The 15,958-nt window shown below is 42.5% G+C and overlaps 1 protein-coding gene across 1 annotated transcript in view; it reads left to right on the top strand.

Moving 5' to 3' along the window:
• The window catches only part of LAMB4 (laminin subunit beta 4), a gene marked incomplete at both ends in the record, with an annotated part of 124,618 nt that overhangs the window by 86,663 nt on the left and 21,997 nt on the right, over positions 1 to 15,958 (top strand). Inside the window, 8 exon segments of the mRNA XM_082632987.1 lie at positions 2,668 to 2,764; positions 7,600 to 7,984; positions 11,558 to 11,718; positions 14,356 to 14,392; positions 14,394 to 14,463; positions 14,466 to 14,555; positions 15,749 to 15,809; positions 15,812 to 15,906. Coding sequence (XP_082489113.1) covers positions 2,668 to 2,764; positions 7,600 to 7,984; positions 11,558 to 11,718; positions 14,356 to 14,392; positions 14,394 to 14,463; positions 14,466 to 14,555; positions 15,749 to 15,809; positions 15,812 to 15,906 — 996 coding nt within the window.

Genomic DNA, 15,958 nt, shown 5'->3' with positions numbered 1-15,958 from the left:
CAAGATGCTCTAAGCTCATCTTGTGTATTTCCTGCCCCGTCCTAGAATCAGCCATTTCTTTAAGGAGGGCTGGTTCGTTTTATTGCAGAATGGTATTAGAAACCAAGATCTGAGCACTAGAGGACCATGACTCTTTTATATGCTCCACTCCTCACACCTGCAGCCACCAACCATGGAACAAATTGGTAGATCTCTACACACTGCATGGCTTCCTAATTCATGAGGAACTCCTAATCCTCATGACATCACTGTCTGGCATACTTCTTAGACCTTTGGGGAAGCATATTTGTAGCAGGACTTGACAGAGACAACAGTTCAGTCATGGAGGCTAAGGGAAATCTACAAAGCTGAAAAGCAGATGGTGTTGGTTTAACCAAAGACCGCCTTAGGACAAGGGTATTTGCGGTCATCTGGTCCATAGGGGATTCCTTGGGAAAGTTTGCTCTTTACAATCAGGAAACACTTTCATTGGAGTATAGAAGAGACATGTGGACATTAAGATTTCCAGCTGTTTAAACAACTACTGATAAATGTCTCTGTGTCAGCCAGTAGGTGGTCCCTAGTGCATTCTCACAGAGATCCAAATGTGCTGTCCGATATTTTCATCAACAGTTTAGATGGAGTCGGGGAAACATCCTTATCAAATTTGCAGATATTATAAAGTTATAAGTTGCAGATATTATAAAGTTATAAGTTAATGTGATCAAGACAAAACAAGAGACAAGATATTTTAACAGCTTGTCTTGTTGGCTGGCAACAAGAAGATGACATGTCAATGAGTTAAACATAAAGTTTTGCAATTGGGATTTTTAAATCCATTGCATAAATACAGGGTGGGAGTAATAAGTTGGCGCTAGCTTGTGAGAAAAACATCTGGGGGATTTTGGTTGCATGCTTCAAGTGAGCCAGTGGTGTGGCTGGGCTGCCGAAGAGGGGATTGGGTGTGCCGTGCCCAGCTCCAGGGCAGCCGTTGTCCTACTGTCTTCTATGTGGCCAGATGGCTTCCAGGAACATTGTTCTCATTTCTGAGTATCACATTTTTTTTTTTTTTTTTTTTTGCGGTATGCGGGCCTCTCACTGTTGTGGCCTCTCCCGTTGCGGAGCACAGTCTCCGGACGCGCGGGCTCAGCGGCCATGGCTCACGGGCCTAGCCGCTCCGCGGCATGTGGAATCTTCCCGGACCGGGGCACGAACCCGTGTCCCCCGCATCGGCAGGCGGACTCTCAACCACTGCGCCACCAGGGAAGCCCTGAGTATCACATTTTAAATATTATATTGACAAACTAGTTTGTGTCCAAAGGAAGACAACAAGGATAATGGATAGAACCGTGCTTTTTTGTGATGAAGTCTTAGGGGTGGTTGGCTTAAAGAAACGAAGCATAAGCAAGTTGAGGATGGCCACCTCTAGTTGGGAGATGGACTCTAAGTGGGAAGAGGGAGGCTGCCTGTTTTGTGCAATTTCCTTATACTGGACTCAGAACAATGGGAACAAGTTACAAGGAGCAGATTCTGCATCAATGTAAGACAGCATTGCCCAACAAAGACAATATGGCAACAAGCTCCCATAACTCCTTATATTTGAGTAAAAGCCAGTGGTTACTCCAAAAATGGGTAGAAGCTTAGTAGACCCAGTCACTTTTTGAATCCAGCTACTTCTTGTTGGGTAAGCAGCTTTGGTCAGGTATAAACCTAGGACCACAACAATAGTGATTTTTTTTTCTTTTGTGGTACGCGGGCCTCTCACTGCCATGGCCCTCCCCCTGCGGAGCACAGGCTCCGGACGCACAGGCTCAGCGGCCATGGCCCATGGGCCCAGCCACTCCGTGGCATGTGGGATCCTCCCGGACCGGGGCACGAACCCGTGTCCCCCAGCATCGGCAGGCGGACTCTCAGCCACTTGCGCCACCAGGGAAACCCAACAATAGTGATTTGATTTTATATTTTTCTCCTGTTAATTCTCCAGTCTCCTTGGTGTTCGGAAAAGCTGGTCAAGAATCCAGTTGGGGGAATTCCGTGGTAATCCAGTGGTTAGGACTCCGCACTTCCACACTGCAGGGGGCACGGGTTCATTCCCTCCCTGCTCGGGGAACTAAGATCCCACAAGCAGCGCAGCCAAAGAGTGCAGTTGAGAGGATGCAGGAAATTTCAGCCCTCTCCCCAAAACACAGTTAAATAACTGTCATTGAATGATTAAGCTTCATTTACAAAAAATGTTTTGTGGAGAAAAACGTTAGCCCAATTCGGAGAAACTCTAATTTACATTCCATAATGGAAACATTATTTGCCAAATTAATTGATGGAGGTTAAGTCCAGGTCTTGGGTCTGCCTCTGTTAGGGGAGAACTCCCAGAACCTGGGAGTGAATGTGGCCTATTTCCCATTATGTGTTTCGTTTTCATTTGCATCTGTGGCTGTTTCCTGATTTGAGGCCACCTGTCCCTGAACAGCTGGAAGCAGGCGGTATATTCAAGAGCCCTCAGCCAAAAAACATTAACTTCTGATCCTTGGTGCTGTCGGGGGTGGTTGCTGGCTGCGGGAATCCTCCTGCCTCTGCCTTTGCACAACTGTATGTTCTAAATCACTGGAGGGAAAACTGTTTTGTATTAAAATGCATTATTTTTTTAGATCATAGAGCTTGTCAATTTCTCACCCATGACTGTTCTCACAGCTTACAGGCCAGTGTCCGTGTAGATTAGGCTATGATGGGAAACGCTGCAGTGAGTGTGAGGAAAATTATTATGGGGATCCCCTGGGGCGATGCATTCGTGAGTATTGGTAATTCTGAAACATGAGTACAGTCAGCCTGGTCCTACCACGGGCTTGCTATGAACCAACTGAGTTTTTTTTTTTGTTCTTTTTTTTTTTTTTTTTTTTGCGGTACGCGGGCCTCTCACCGCTGCGGCCTCTCCCATTGCGGAGCACAGGCTCCAGACGTGCAGGCTCAGCGGCCATGGCTCACGGGCCCAGCTGCTCCGCAGCATGTGGGATCTTCCCGGACCAGGGCACAAACCCGTGTCCCCTGCATCGGCAGGCGGACTCTCAACCACTGTGCCACCAGGGAAGCCCCAACTGAGTTTTAAATTCCTTTATTTGGTCGAAAAATCACAAACTTTAAAATAAATTTTCCACAAAATATTAATAAAATGAAAACTGTGTAACCAATTAGTTTCTTTTCCATTATGATCTGTTACAGGATGTTGAATATAGTTCCCTGTTGCTATACAGTAGGACCTTGTTGTTTATCCATCCTATATATAATAGTTTATATCTGCTAATCCCAAACCCCCAATCCGTCCTTCTCCTGCACCCCTTGGCAACCACAAGTCTGTTCTCTATGTCTGTGAGTCTGTTTTGTAGGTAAGTTCATTTGTGTCATATTTTAGATTCCACATGTAAGTGATATCATATGGTATTTGTCTTTCTGACTTACTTCACGTAGTATGATAATCTCTAGGTCCACCCGTTTTGCTGCAGATGGCATTATTTTATTCTCTTTTATGGCTGGGTAGTGTTCCATTGTATATATACACTACATCTTGTTTATCCATTCATCTGTCGATGGACATTTAGGCTGTTTCAGTGTCTTGGCTATTGTGAATAGTGCTGCTGTGAACATAAGGGTGCCTGTATCTTTTGTGCTTTTTGTTTTTTGTTTTTAAAGATTTTTTTGATGTGGACCATTTTTAAAATCTTTATTGAATTTTTCACAATATTGCTTCTGCTTTATGTTTTGGATTTTTGGCCCCGAGGCATGTGGGATCTTAGCTCCCTGACCAGGGATCGAACCTGCACCCCCTGCATTGGAAGGCAAAGTCTTAACCACTGGACTGCCAGGGAAGTCCCCTCTTTTTGAATTATAGTTTTGTCTGGATATATGCCCAGGAGTGGGATTGCTGGATCATATGGCAAGTCTACTTTCAGTTTTATGAGGAACCTCCATACTGTTTTCCACAGTGGCTGCACCAACTTACATTCCCACCAACAGTGTAGGAGGGTTCCCTTTTTTCCACACCCTCTCCAGCATATGTTATTTGTAGACTTTTTAATGATGGCCATTCTGACCGGTGTTAGGTGGTACCTCATTGTAGTTTTGATTTGTGTTTCTCTAATAATTAGCGATGTTGAGCATCTTTTCATGTGCCTGTTGGCCATCTGTATGTCTTCTTTGGAGAAATATCCATTTAGGTCTTCTGCCCATTTTCTTTTTTTTCCTTTACAAGAATTTGTTTGATGAAACTGCTCTAAGAAATGCATAAAAATCTATGCATTTTCTTTATTTTTTTCCCGATCCTAATATATATATATATATTTTTTTAACATCTTCATTGGAGTATAATTGCTTTACAGTGGTGTGTTAGTTTCTGCTTTATAACAGAGTTAATCAGCTATACATATACATATATCCCCATATCTCCTCCCTCTTGTGTCTCCCTCCCACCCTCCCTATCCCACCCCTTTAGATGGTCACAGTGCACCAAGCTGATCTCCCTGTGCTATGCAGCTGCTTCCCACTAGCTATCTATTTTACATTTGGTATTGTATATATATATGCCTGTTTTTTTTATTGGATTGCTTGGTTTTTTGTTATTGAGTTATATGAGATGTTTGTATATTTTGGAAATGAAGCCCTTGTCCGTCAAATCATTTGCAGATATTTTCTCCCAGTCTGTAGGTTGTCTTTTCATTTTGTTTAAGGTTTCCTTTGCTGTGCAAAAGCTTGTAAGCTTGATTAGGTCCCATTCGTTTATTTTTGCTTTTATTTCTATTGCCTTGGGAGACTGACCTAAGAAAACATTGGTATGATTTATGTCAGAGAATGTTTTGCCTATGTTCTTTTCTAGGAGTTCTATGGTGTCATGTCTTATATTTGAAAGTCCACAAACTTTAATCCTAGTTTTGAAAAGAAATATTTTAGCCCTATAAATTTTTTTCTCTTATATTAAAACTTTGTGCTATATTGAATGTTAGCCTATATTGAAATTCCTCAAAGTCATTAAAATGGAACAGATTTCTGAGATCATAACTTGTAGCCAATTTTCTGCTATTTGGAAACATGCTGACAAAAATAGCTACTTTGGATTAAGGTACATGTTGGGAGATGGATCATAGGAAGTCAGCAGAGTGGATTTTTTTTCAATGTGGCTCTCATAACTTGGGGGTCCATCACAGATTCACTTATTTATTTAAAAATATTCACAGAGTGTCTACTGGGTACTCTAGGTAGTGAACAAATAAGGCAAGGCCCCCAACCTATGGAGTTTGTGTTCTAGTGTCTTTCATTCCATGCCTCAGCAATAGTTACAGGATTTAGAGGAGGGCTGTTCGATACTTTCTGCAGAGATGGAAACATTCTACATCTGCACTGTCCAGTTTGGGGGCCACCAGCCATATGTAATCACTGAGCACTTGCAATGTGGCTAGTGCATGTGAGCAAAACAATTATTTATTTCATTTAATCCATTTACGTTTAAATAGCACATGTGGTTAGTAGCTACCATAGCGGACAGCGCAGATTTAGAATCTGGGTTGGTTCTAGGAGGAGGGATCTTTGAATCTCTGTTTGAAATCGGTTTCCAAAAGAAGTCAATCCGAAGAAATGTCAGATGTGATGGATTTATGATTGTGGTCACCTCAATGTAGCTACATATGGTAACTCTTTCCTCCTCTCCATTCCTGTATAAATGTGCTTTTGTGGCTTAAAAAAAATGTCTTTGGTTTTTTGCCCCATTCAAATACTCAATTTTCCAAGTGGAATTGCTACTTTAAAAACCAGGGAGAAATGTTGGCTCTTAGAAAAACTGTCTTAGAGAGCCTCTATTCCTGTGCCCCTCTAATATTTTAATAATCTTACTTTATAAAAATGTTTTCATCTTTCACAGAGGAAACTTTTCAAACGGTCCACTCAGGCCACAGATCCCACGAGTGCTCGTGGGGAGGAGCAGGTATTAAGGGGGAGCCTTGGCCTCCAGCTGGGGAAGCGCACAGAGCTCCCCCAGGGGTCTCTGCAGAGGCCTTTGGACCAAAGGGAATGTGCCAGACAGGTGATGTCTATTGGAGGAGCCTAGTGTGTTAATCAGTTTTTATTTCTAATTGGCATTATTTTCACTCAAGCTGGCCAAATGCATTTTTAAATCACTTGTTCCTTGTAGTCAAGCCAATGGCATAGGTTAGTGATTCCCTGACCTTTTGGAAATTGCTGTAACTTCAAAAGCTCTCCCCATCCTCCATCCTCAGGCTTAATCAAAAACCTATTCATTTGAAATGCAGGTAGTATCAGGATTTTTTTTTTTTAGTTAAGACAAAATGAATTTAATGTTCTCTATTTTTTAAAAGACTTTTTAAAAGAGGAATTTTAGGTTCACAGCAAAATTGAGAGGAAGATACAGATATTTCCCATATACCCCCAGACCCCACCATGGCCTCCCCCATTATCAACATCCCCAGAAGAGTGGTACACTTGTTACAATTCATGAACCTATATTGATACATCATAATCACCAAAGTTTATATTACATTAGGGTTGACACTTGGCGTTGTCCATTCTATGGGTTTAGACAAATGAATAATGACATGTATCCATAATTATAGTATCATACAGAGTATTTCCACTGCCCTAAACATCCTCTGTGCTCTGCCTGTTCATCCTTACCCGCCACCCAACCCCTGGCAACAACTAATATTTTTATTGTCTCCGTAGTTTTGCCTTTTCAGAACATGGAGAGGAATCATGCAACATGTAGCCTTTCAGATTGGCTTCTTTCATGTCTTTTTATGGCTCAACACTCATTTCTTTTTAGTGCTGAATAATATTCAGTTGTCTGGATATACCATGGTTTCTTTATCCATTCACCTACTGATAGACATCTTGGTTACTTCTAAGTTGGCAATTATGAATAAAGTCACTAAAAACACCCGTGTGCAGGTTTTTATGTGGGCATGTTTTGAACTCCTTTGGGTAAATACCAAAGGGCGATCCGCCCACCCACCCCTTTTTTGATAACAGTTTTCCTTATGTAATGGAAGACAGCACACCCATGCTGGGTTTCACTAAGAAAAATTGTGATCATGGGCCTTCTTAGAGAGTCTGTGACACTCCTGAACCACTCCGGGGTTGGGGGTGGGCAGTAGCAGCCGTCACAAGTGTGTCATCCATTAGATCCATATTCTTCACTCACATAGGTAAAGAAACCAGATGGGAACAACTCACACTTGCAGTAAAAGTGACACCTAATAATGTCCATATAAAAAACAAGAGCTGGGAATTCCCTGGCGGTCCAGTGGTTAGGACTCCACGCTTCCACTGCAGGGAGGATGGGTTTGATCCCTGGTCGGGGAACTAATCCCGCAAGCCACAGTGGAGTGTCCAAAAACAAAAAACAAAAAAACCAAGAGCTGACTGGTCAGTGGAATGAAACGAGGTATGCTCTGTTTTAATGGCTATTGCACAGATCTCTGAAATTATCCTGCTTTTTAACATTCACCATAGAAATGGGAGTTGGGAAGATTCTCAGGGGAGAGGGGGAGGACTTTATTCTTGAGCTGGTCATGAGCCAAAGGCCAGGTGACTGACATTCTCCGCTCCTTCTTCCATCCTTTTCAGCATGTGACTGCAACAGGAAAGATTCCCAGAAGCACATCTGTGACCAGGACACAGGCACGTGTCACTGCCGAGAGCGTGTTAGCAGCCCACAATGTAATCGCTGCATCCTGGGTCACGGCCAGGAATTCCCTGCTTGTCTTCGATGTCACTTGTGCTTTGATCCATGGGACCACACCATTTATTACCTCTCCAAAGCGGTGCAAGGGTTAATTAGGCTGGCTGCTAACATGGAAGATAAAAGAGAGACCCTGCTTGTCTGTGAGGCCGACTTCAAAGGCCTCAGAGAGAACATGTCTGAAATAGAAAGGATTTGGAGACATCCTGTTTTCTCATCTGGGGAATTCTTAAAAGTCAAGGATTATCATGACTGTTTGGTAAGGTTTGTGTGCAAGTAATAGATCGCTAAGTTCCTGATTTACCTTAAGTCCTGTGAGCTTTAGCAGCCTTCAACTTAGAAATGAACCTTTGTTGATGTTAGGGAAATAATCATTGTTCCATTAATAACCAGGCTGGGAATCATCGTTGTCTCTTTCTTACCTAGTTAGAATGACGTGATTTTGCAAGATGTCATTGATTATAACAAAAAGGCAATCATGAGGTTAGTTGAGAAACCCAAACCCAGCTGAGCTGAAAGACAAAATTGGAAGTGGGGAAGTTTCTAATACAAAAATTTTTTTTTGACCATGCTCTCAGGGAAATTTGCTAAATGTTCCCAAATTCTTCAGTTGTTTATAAGCCCACACATTACTGTGAAGTCATATAATGAGTACAGTAATTCTTTCAAAATGCAATATCATTTTTATTATATATTATTGAGTCCTTCTTTTCATTCATCAAATATTTCTAGAGATTATGTTGGTTGCTCTGGACCAGGAGTCAGGAAACCATAGCCCACAGGCAGTATCCGACCCATCACATTTTTTTGTAAATAAAGTTTTATTGGAAGACAGCCACGCCCATTATTTACATCCTCTGAGGCTGCTTTCTTTCTACAACGACAGAGTTGAGCGATTGCAACAGGGCCAGTATGGTGCCCCCAAGGCCTAAAATATTTATTCTCTGGCCCTTTAAAGAAAAAGTTTGCTGACCTGCTCTGGGCAAAACGAGGATGAGCTGGGTATAGTTTCCACCCCTCTAGGAGTACACAGAAACCAAAAAGATTATAGTTCTATAGAAAAATATCCCTCCTCCCCCAGAAAAGCTCCTGGATTAAAGAATAGTTGAAGCTGCAGAGTTTTATATTACATAAAACACAAGCGTAAGGACTTCCCTGGTGGTGCAGTCATTAAGAATCCACCTGTCAGGGCTTCCCTGGTGGCTAAGTGGTTAAGAATCCACCTGCCAATGCAGGGGACACGTGTTCAAGCCCTGGTCCGGGAAGATCCCACATGCCGTGGAGCATCTGAGCCTGTGCGCCACAGCTACTGAGCCTGCACTCTAGAGCCCACGAGCCACAACTACTGAAGCCCGTGCACCGCAACTACTGAGCCCACGTGCTGCAACTACTGAAGCCTGCACAGCTAGAGCCCGTGCTCTGCAACAAGAAAAGCCACCGCAATGAGAAGCCCTCGCACCGCAACAAAGGGTAGACCCAGCTCGCCGCAACTAGAGAAAGCCTGAGCGCAGCAACGAAGACCCAACACAGCCAAAAACAAACATACAAAAACCCACAAGCATAAATATAAGGCCGTTCATTATCACCAGACAAAAAATCCTGAAGTATATGGCAACGGCTTAAAAGTTACACAAGGAAGATGATACAACTCACCTGGATAGTTCAGAGGAAGGGCCACCTGCATCATAAATGAAGCTATAGGGCCCAGAGAAGTCACATAGCCAAGTCAAGTTGGCAGGTGAGGACAGGCACTTCTATGCCCTGGTAAAGACTGTGGCCCCAGGTTCCCAGATCTCCTCATTTTTTAAACAATGTCAGACATCCAGATTTTTATGGAAATGTCCCCACTTTAAAATAGAGGCAGCTAATCCAGTAGTGCTTTCAAAAAGCACTGTAGAGGCCAAAGAAACTTGTCTGAGGATGAGTTTCGGCTCATGGACCACTGGTTTGTGGTTATAGGACATGGCGGATGAAGTGGAACTGAGAAAGCAGAAGGAGCCAATCCACAGTAGATGCTGTAGATCGAGATACTGCGAGAGCCCCGAGCAGAACCAGAGAGAAGAAAGCAAGAGGAGCTGGGGTCCCGGGGCCAGGCCTGAAGCCGTGAGGAAAGCCTGTCCCCTTCTTGGACCACCTGCTAAACTCCTATTCCTCTATAACAAACACCCAGACACCACCCCCTCACTGAAGCCTTCCCTGACCTCCTGAGAGAGGATGTGTTTCCTTCTGCATGTTCCCATGTCTTTGTGGCTCAGCCATTGCCTCACTGAGGGACTTCTGTGGGCAAAGCTGCCTTCTCTGTACCTTTCTCCAGGCCTGGTTTAGTTAAGTAATAAATGTTTGTTGGGTAAATTACAAATCAAAGGGGAAGGGGAGGACAGAGAAACCCGGATATCATAAGCATAGATTGAGAAGTCAGACTACTGTGGTTCAAATCCACCTGCTGCTGTGTGGCCTCAGAAGTTAACTTCTCCAAGCTTCAGTTTGTTCATCAAAAGAGGGGTTAAAGTCTCTATTTCATGGGATTCTTGTGAGAATCACTCAAGACAAGCCACTTTGCATGGTGTCTGGCACATAGTAAGTGCTTTAAGAGTACCAGTTATAATAATAGTAATTGCTGTTATTGTTATTAGCCAGAAGAATTACAGTGCTGACAGGTGGAGCTTGAAGGAAAAGACTAGATTAGAAGGGAGAGTGAGAGCAGAAAATGCTAGGAAGCATTGGTTAATACTTTGCGGTCATACCAAGATAAATGAGTCCCATAAATTTGTACTGTCGCTTCCCTGGACTGTATTCTTCAAGATTTGTACCCAAGTTCCCCTTCATGAGGGATATTCTAATTATTCACCTGAACCAACTGTGTTTGCTGAACGCAGCCAACTGAAGTGGGACAAAGGTGGCACCATCAAAGGTGATGTAGAAAGAACACACCCAAATGTACACTCGCCAGCAAGGAAACCTGTCACTTGTGGAAATTCAAAGTTTAAGACCCTGTACAGAAGTAACAGTAAAAGGAACCTTGCTGGAAGCAGATTTATTCTAAATGAGGTACTGATTTTTATCCTTGGCTGTGTGAGGGATTCTGTTAAAAGCCTAATATAGGTTGGCTCCCTTAGACTGATTTAAATGAACCACATCTGAATACGTGTTTTTGAAAACCAAAGTAAAGGGAGACAGAGTGTAAACAGCTGAAATTGAAAGATTCAAAAACCTTTATGCTAGGAGACCATTTTAAATGAGCGCTGAAATACTCTAGGAAGTGGAATTAACAAGAAAGAGATAAGCGGTAAACAGAATCATAAACTGTCAAATGAAAATCTGGGGGGAAAAATACATCCTAAGTACGAGGATACCTAATAATGAGGGCAATCTTTTTTTTATTATTTAATTTTATTTATTTATTTATTTATTTATATTTATTTTTTGGCTGTGTTGGGTCTTTGTTGTTGCGTGTGGGCTTTCTCTAGTTGTGGCGAGCGGTGGCTACTCTTTGGTGTGGTGCGCGGGCTTCTCATTGCGGTGGCTTCTCTTGTTGCGGAGTACGGGCTCTAGGCGTGTGGGCTTCAGTAGTTGTGGCACGTGGGCTCAGTAGTTGTGGTGAATGGGCTCAGTAGTCGTGGCGCATGGACTCAGTAGTCGTGGCGCACGGGCTTAGTTGCGCCGCGGCATGTGGGATCTTCCCAGACCAAGGATCGAACCAGTGTCCCCTGCGTTGGCAGGCGGATTCTTAACCATTGCGCCACCAAGGGAAGTCCGAGGGCAATTTCTTTACTTGTGTTTTTTTCACCAATCTGTCGAATGTAATATAAGCTTAGCTACATTTACTCTCATTTTCTCCTATAGGAAAGAAATCATGCAACTAAGTGAGCAGAGGAAAACAGTGTGTGAATTTCAAAATCTGAAAGAAACAAGAGGAATAACGAGGAATAACGTGAACCTCTTACTTGAAGATCTTCAAGAAGAAATTGATTTGCACTCCCGTGCCCGTAATGCAAGCATCGTGGGTGAGAGAGAAAATGCACCTCAACTGTCTGTTTCTGGACAGGAGTTGATAAAATCCATAGTGCATTCCATTAGTCAATCTCCCTGTGCTTATTGCCACAGCACCTGAGCACTTTAGAACATGAAAACACACCCATTAAAGGTATTATTTGTGCATGAATATTTTCAACTTTTTAAAACATTGCAGAGCCGGATAGCATTTGTACAAAATAACGCTAACAATCTGCGATACTAAACAGATACTGAAACCCAAGGTATTAGGATGCCAAACCATGCTACGATCTCATTTAATCAGCAGCTTGGAAAGTCTACTGTGGCCATAAGGAAATGAGAGAGACATGTTTCTATGCCTTCCTGAGTATAAGCCACTCCATTTCCAGCAACCATAAATGCAAAGGAATATGAGGCAAAAAGGACCTAAACAATTTCTCATAAGAACTTTGTAGGAATTTGGAGACATGTAGCATACTAGAAGCCTGTAATTCATATTGCATAGTTCTTAAAAATGAACGGGAATTATGCCAAAGCCAAAATCAACTTGGAGGAGAAATGGAACTCTAAAGCAAAACTTGAATTAGCTCATCTGCTGATCTCCCATGAGATCCTTGTTATGTTTGGAAATGGACAGACAGCTTGTTAGTACCAGGAGAGGTAGCACTGAACTTACTCACACCAAACCCATCTAGTTGAGTGGTATAAGGGAAAATATACGTGAAACCTATCTCAAGGCAAAAACATTGTCTGCTTTTCCTCATCCTATGTCTATGGTCCTGTTTGTCATCTGATCTTGAGGTAAAAGAGAAAAAAATAGATGGCAATTATGACCCTAAAGGAAGGTCTACATTTGATGAAATCACTGTTGATGATGCTCAATAAATGCTACATAAAGAGTAAGGAATTTGTTCCAATTCCTAATCTGGAAGAAGGTGCCCACTGAAAGAACTGAAAATCCGTCAGCAGTCACCCAGGCCAGGTAGAAGAGAGCAAAACTGCCCCATGCTGATTCTCTCAAACTTGCAGTCCAACAGCAATTACTGGGCTTTTTCTCGATGCCTGACACTGTGCTGAGCAGCAGAGACGGGCAGTAAGTCTCGCCCTTAAGTCATCCCAGTCTTGTGGCGGGGAAGACAGACATACAAACAATCCCCAAACAATGAAAAGACTCTATAAGAACATTTTCAAGCTGCTTCGGGAACAGAGTACAGAGATTGGAGTTCTTCCTGGGTCTATTAGAAAAGGCCTCTCAGAATAAAGATAAATTTGCCAGATAAATCAAGGCAGAAAATCATTCCAAGCAATAGAAACATGGCTTTTTGTTCGTTTGTGTGTGTGAGATGGGGGGGCGGGGGTAGGCAGTTCATGATAAATGAAAATCACGATATAGTGAGTCCGTTAGTGTAAAAACCAGGAATGTTGAAAAGATAAAGTGTGGTTGTCATGCCTGGACTATGACTACCTAAGGAGTAAAGATCAGAACCCTGGGCCTTTGGTTCCTAAAACGGTTTAAAGCCCTAATATACTCTCGTTTACATTAAAACATCCCACATTACTTTCAGGAATTTGTGTTTTCATTACAATATGAAAATACAGAGAAGTGTTTAAGCACACAGGCTCTAGAGTCAAACTACCTGGCTTCAAATCCTGGCTTCACATCATACTGTCAGTGAGACCTTGCTATCATCAGAGCCTCCTTTTCTCACTGGTAAAATGGTGGTGGTTGGGCTAACCGCCTGACAGTGTTTTGTGAAGATCAAGGCTGAGAACTGATCAGAAGGACGTATAGAAAGCACTCAGCACGTTAGCTGTTGTCATCAGCCTCAACATCAGAGGTCAGCAAACTACAGACTGCCAGCAAATCCTACCCACAGCCTGTTTTTGTAAATGAAGTGTCATTAGGAGACCACCACCTCACCTATTTATTTATAAGGTGTCTGTGGCCACTGTCACTCTGCAGTGGCAGCGTTGAGTAGTTGTGACAGCAATGTGATGGCAGGTAAGCCTAAAACATTTATTCTCTGGCCTTTTGTAGAATGACTTTGTCAACTCCTGCTCTATACAGTGAGGTGAAATTTAGTTGTTTCATCATATTAAATTCATATGGGTGGTCAAAATTAATACCTTACATTTGGGGAACACTTCACAGAGGGTCTTTATATTATCTCACTTAATCTCCACAAATTATCATCATCAGTTTACAGATAAGGAAACACAATCTAAGAGACTTAACAGCTTTGCTCAAGGCCATACCCAGACAGTAAAGGGAGAAGCCAGCATTCAAACCCATGTCTGCAAACTTAAGCCTCAGAGCTCTGTAGCTATTACATGTATATCTATGACGCGACATCTGCAAGTTTGAGAAAATCAGCATGGGGGCACTTTTGCTTTCTTCTGCCTGTCTTGGGTGACTACTGACAGATTTTCAGTTCTTTCAGTGGGCACCTTCTTCCAGAATGAGAACACATTCCTTACTCTTTACTTCCCTATTAAGTGCAAATTCAAGGGAGAGGATGTTGAATTTTTGTATTGATCATTGAGACCAAGACAGTCTAGTCAAATTGGGGAATGATTATCTTGATAACCCATGTATAATTTCATTTGTTTTCACAAAATTTATCTTACCTCAATTTGTGTTGATATAGATTCCTCAAAGAACATCAAGAAGTATTATCAGAGCTCTATCTGCTGAAAAGAAAACTAATGAAACTACTTCCATCGTAGATAACTCTGAAAAAAACAGGAATGACTTACCATCTTAGATACACTAACCTCAAAAGAAAACTTGTCATTGGAGAAATTAAAGCAGATCAAGATACCAGATATTCAAATATTGCATGAAAAGGTAAATATTCATGACAGTATAATCAAAGTGTTTGTGGTTTCTACTTGATATACAGACCTCTTCGATTGTATTTCCCTTACATTTTATTTTTTTATTTATATTTTATAAGTGTAGAAAGTATCTATAAATAATATATATTTAATCTAAAAATATAAATATTTATATTTTTTATTTCTTAAGTCAAAGTTTGAGAAAAATCAAAGAGTAAAGATTGTGGCTTGATTTTATTATTTTATGCTATTTACTGTTTCCCCACTGGTACAGATTATGGACATTTACTCCTCCTGCCTCATAAGTAAAAGGTACTTTTTATTAAAAAAAAAAAAAAAGAAATTAACATGGAAATGCTAGACATGTGATTGTTTCCCCCAAAACTATTAAGTGTAAAAGCGACATTGATTGGCCCAAATGCTGATAACAAATAAGTTAGATATTTATTCAGTTAACTAGGAAATATTTAATCGGTCATATCCATGTACTAAGTGTGAACAGCTATTGCAGAAACACATATGAACAGAGCAGTGTCTTGCCTTGGTGAGCCTGGAGGACATTAGAAAAAGCTCTGCCAACAAGTTGCTTTTTCTTTAAATTTAAAAAAAAATTTTGGCTGCATTGGGTCTTCATTGCTGCATGCGGGCCTTCTCTAGTCGTGGCAAGCGGGGACTACACTTTTTTTTTTTTTTTTTTGCGGTACGCAGGCCTCTCACTGTTGTGGCCTGTCCCATTGCGGAGCACAGGCTCCGCACGCGCAGGCCCAGCGGCCATGGCTCACGGGCCCAGCTGCTCCACGGCATATGGGATCTTTCCGGACCGGGGCACGGACCCGTGTCCCCTGCATCGGCAGGCAGACTCTCAACCACTGCGCCACCAGGGAAGCCCAGGGGGACTACTCTTTGTTGCAGTGCATGGGCTTCTCATTGTGGTGACTTCTCTTGTTGCAGAGCACGGGCTCTAGGCGCACAGGCTTCAGTAGTTGTGGCTCACGGGCTTCAGTAGTTGTGGCTCGCGGGCTGTAGAGTGCAGGCTCAGTAGTTGTGGCACACGGGCTTAGTTGCTCCACGGCATGTGGGATCTTCCTGGGCCAGAGATCGAACCTGTGTTCCCTGCACTGTTGACAGATGGTTTCTTAACCACTGCACCACCAGGGAAGTCCCAACAAGTTGCTTTTTAACATAGATACTTTCTCCTGTCAGGTGTGTGGAGGAGGGAACATGCCCTGTGTGCTCTTGTCCTGTGGTGGCCCAAGCTGTCTCAGCTCCTGACCCTCTCGAGGAACACCCTCCACAAAGCTCAGGAAGCAGAGCTCGTGATTCGCAATTTGAACAACCAAGTTCAAGGGTTGAAAAATCAGGTAAACGATGTCTTCTCATGCTTTATTTGTAAAATTAAAAAAGCAAACTCTT

The sequence above is a fragment of the Mesoplodon mirus genome, assembly GCF_964341445.2.
Source record: "Mesoplodon mirus genome assembly, chromosome: 9".
Taxonomy (NCBI): Eukaryota; Metazoa; Chordata; class Mammalia; order Artiodactyla; family Ziphiidae; genus Mesoplodon; species Mesoplodon mirus.
The sequence above is the reverse complement of the archived record's forward strand: the minus strand, read 5'-3'. Positions and strand labels throughout refer to the sequence as shown.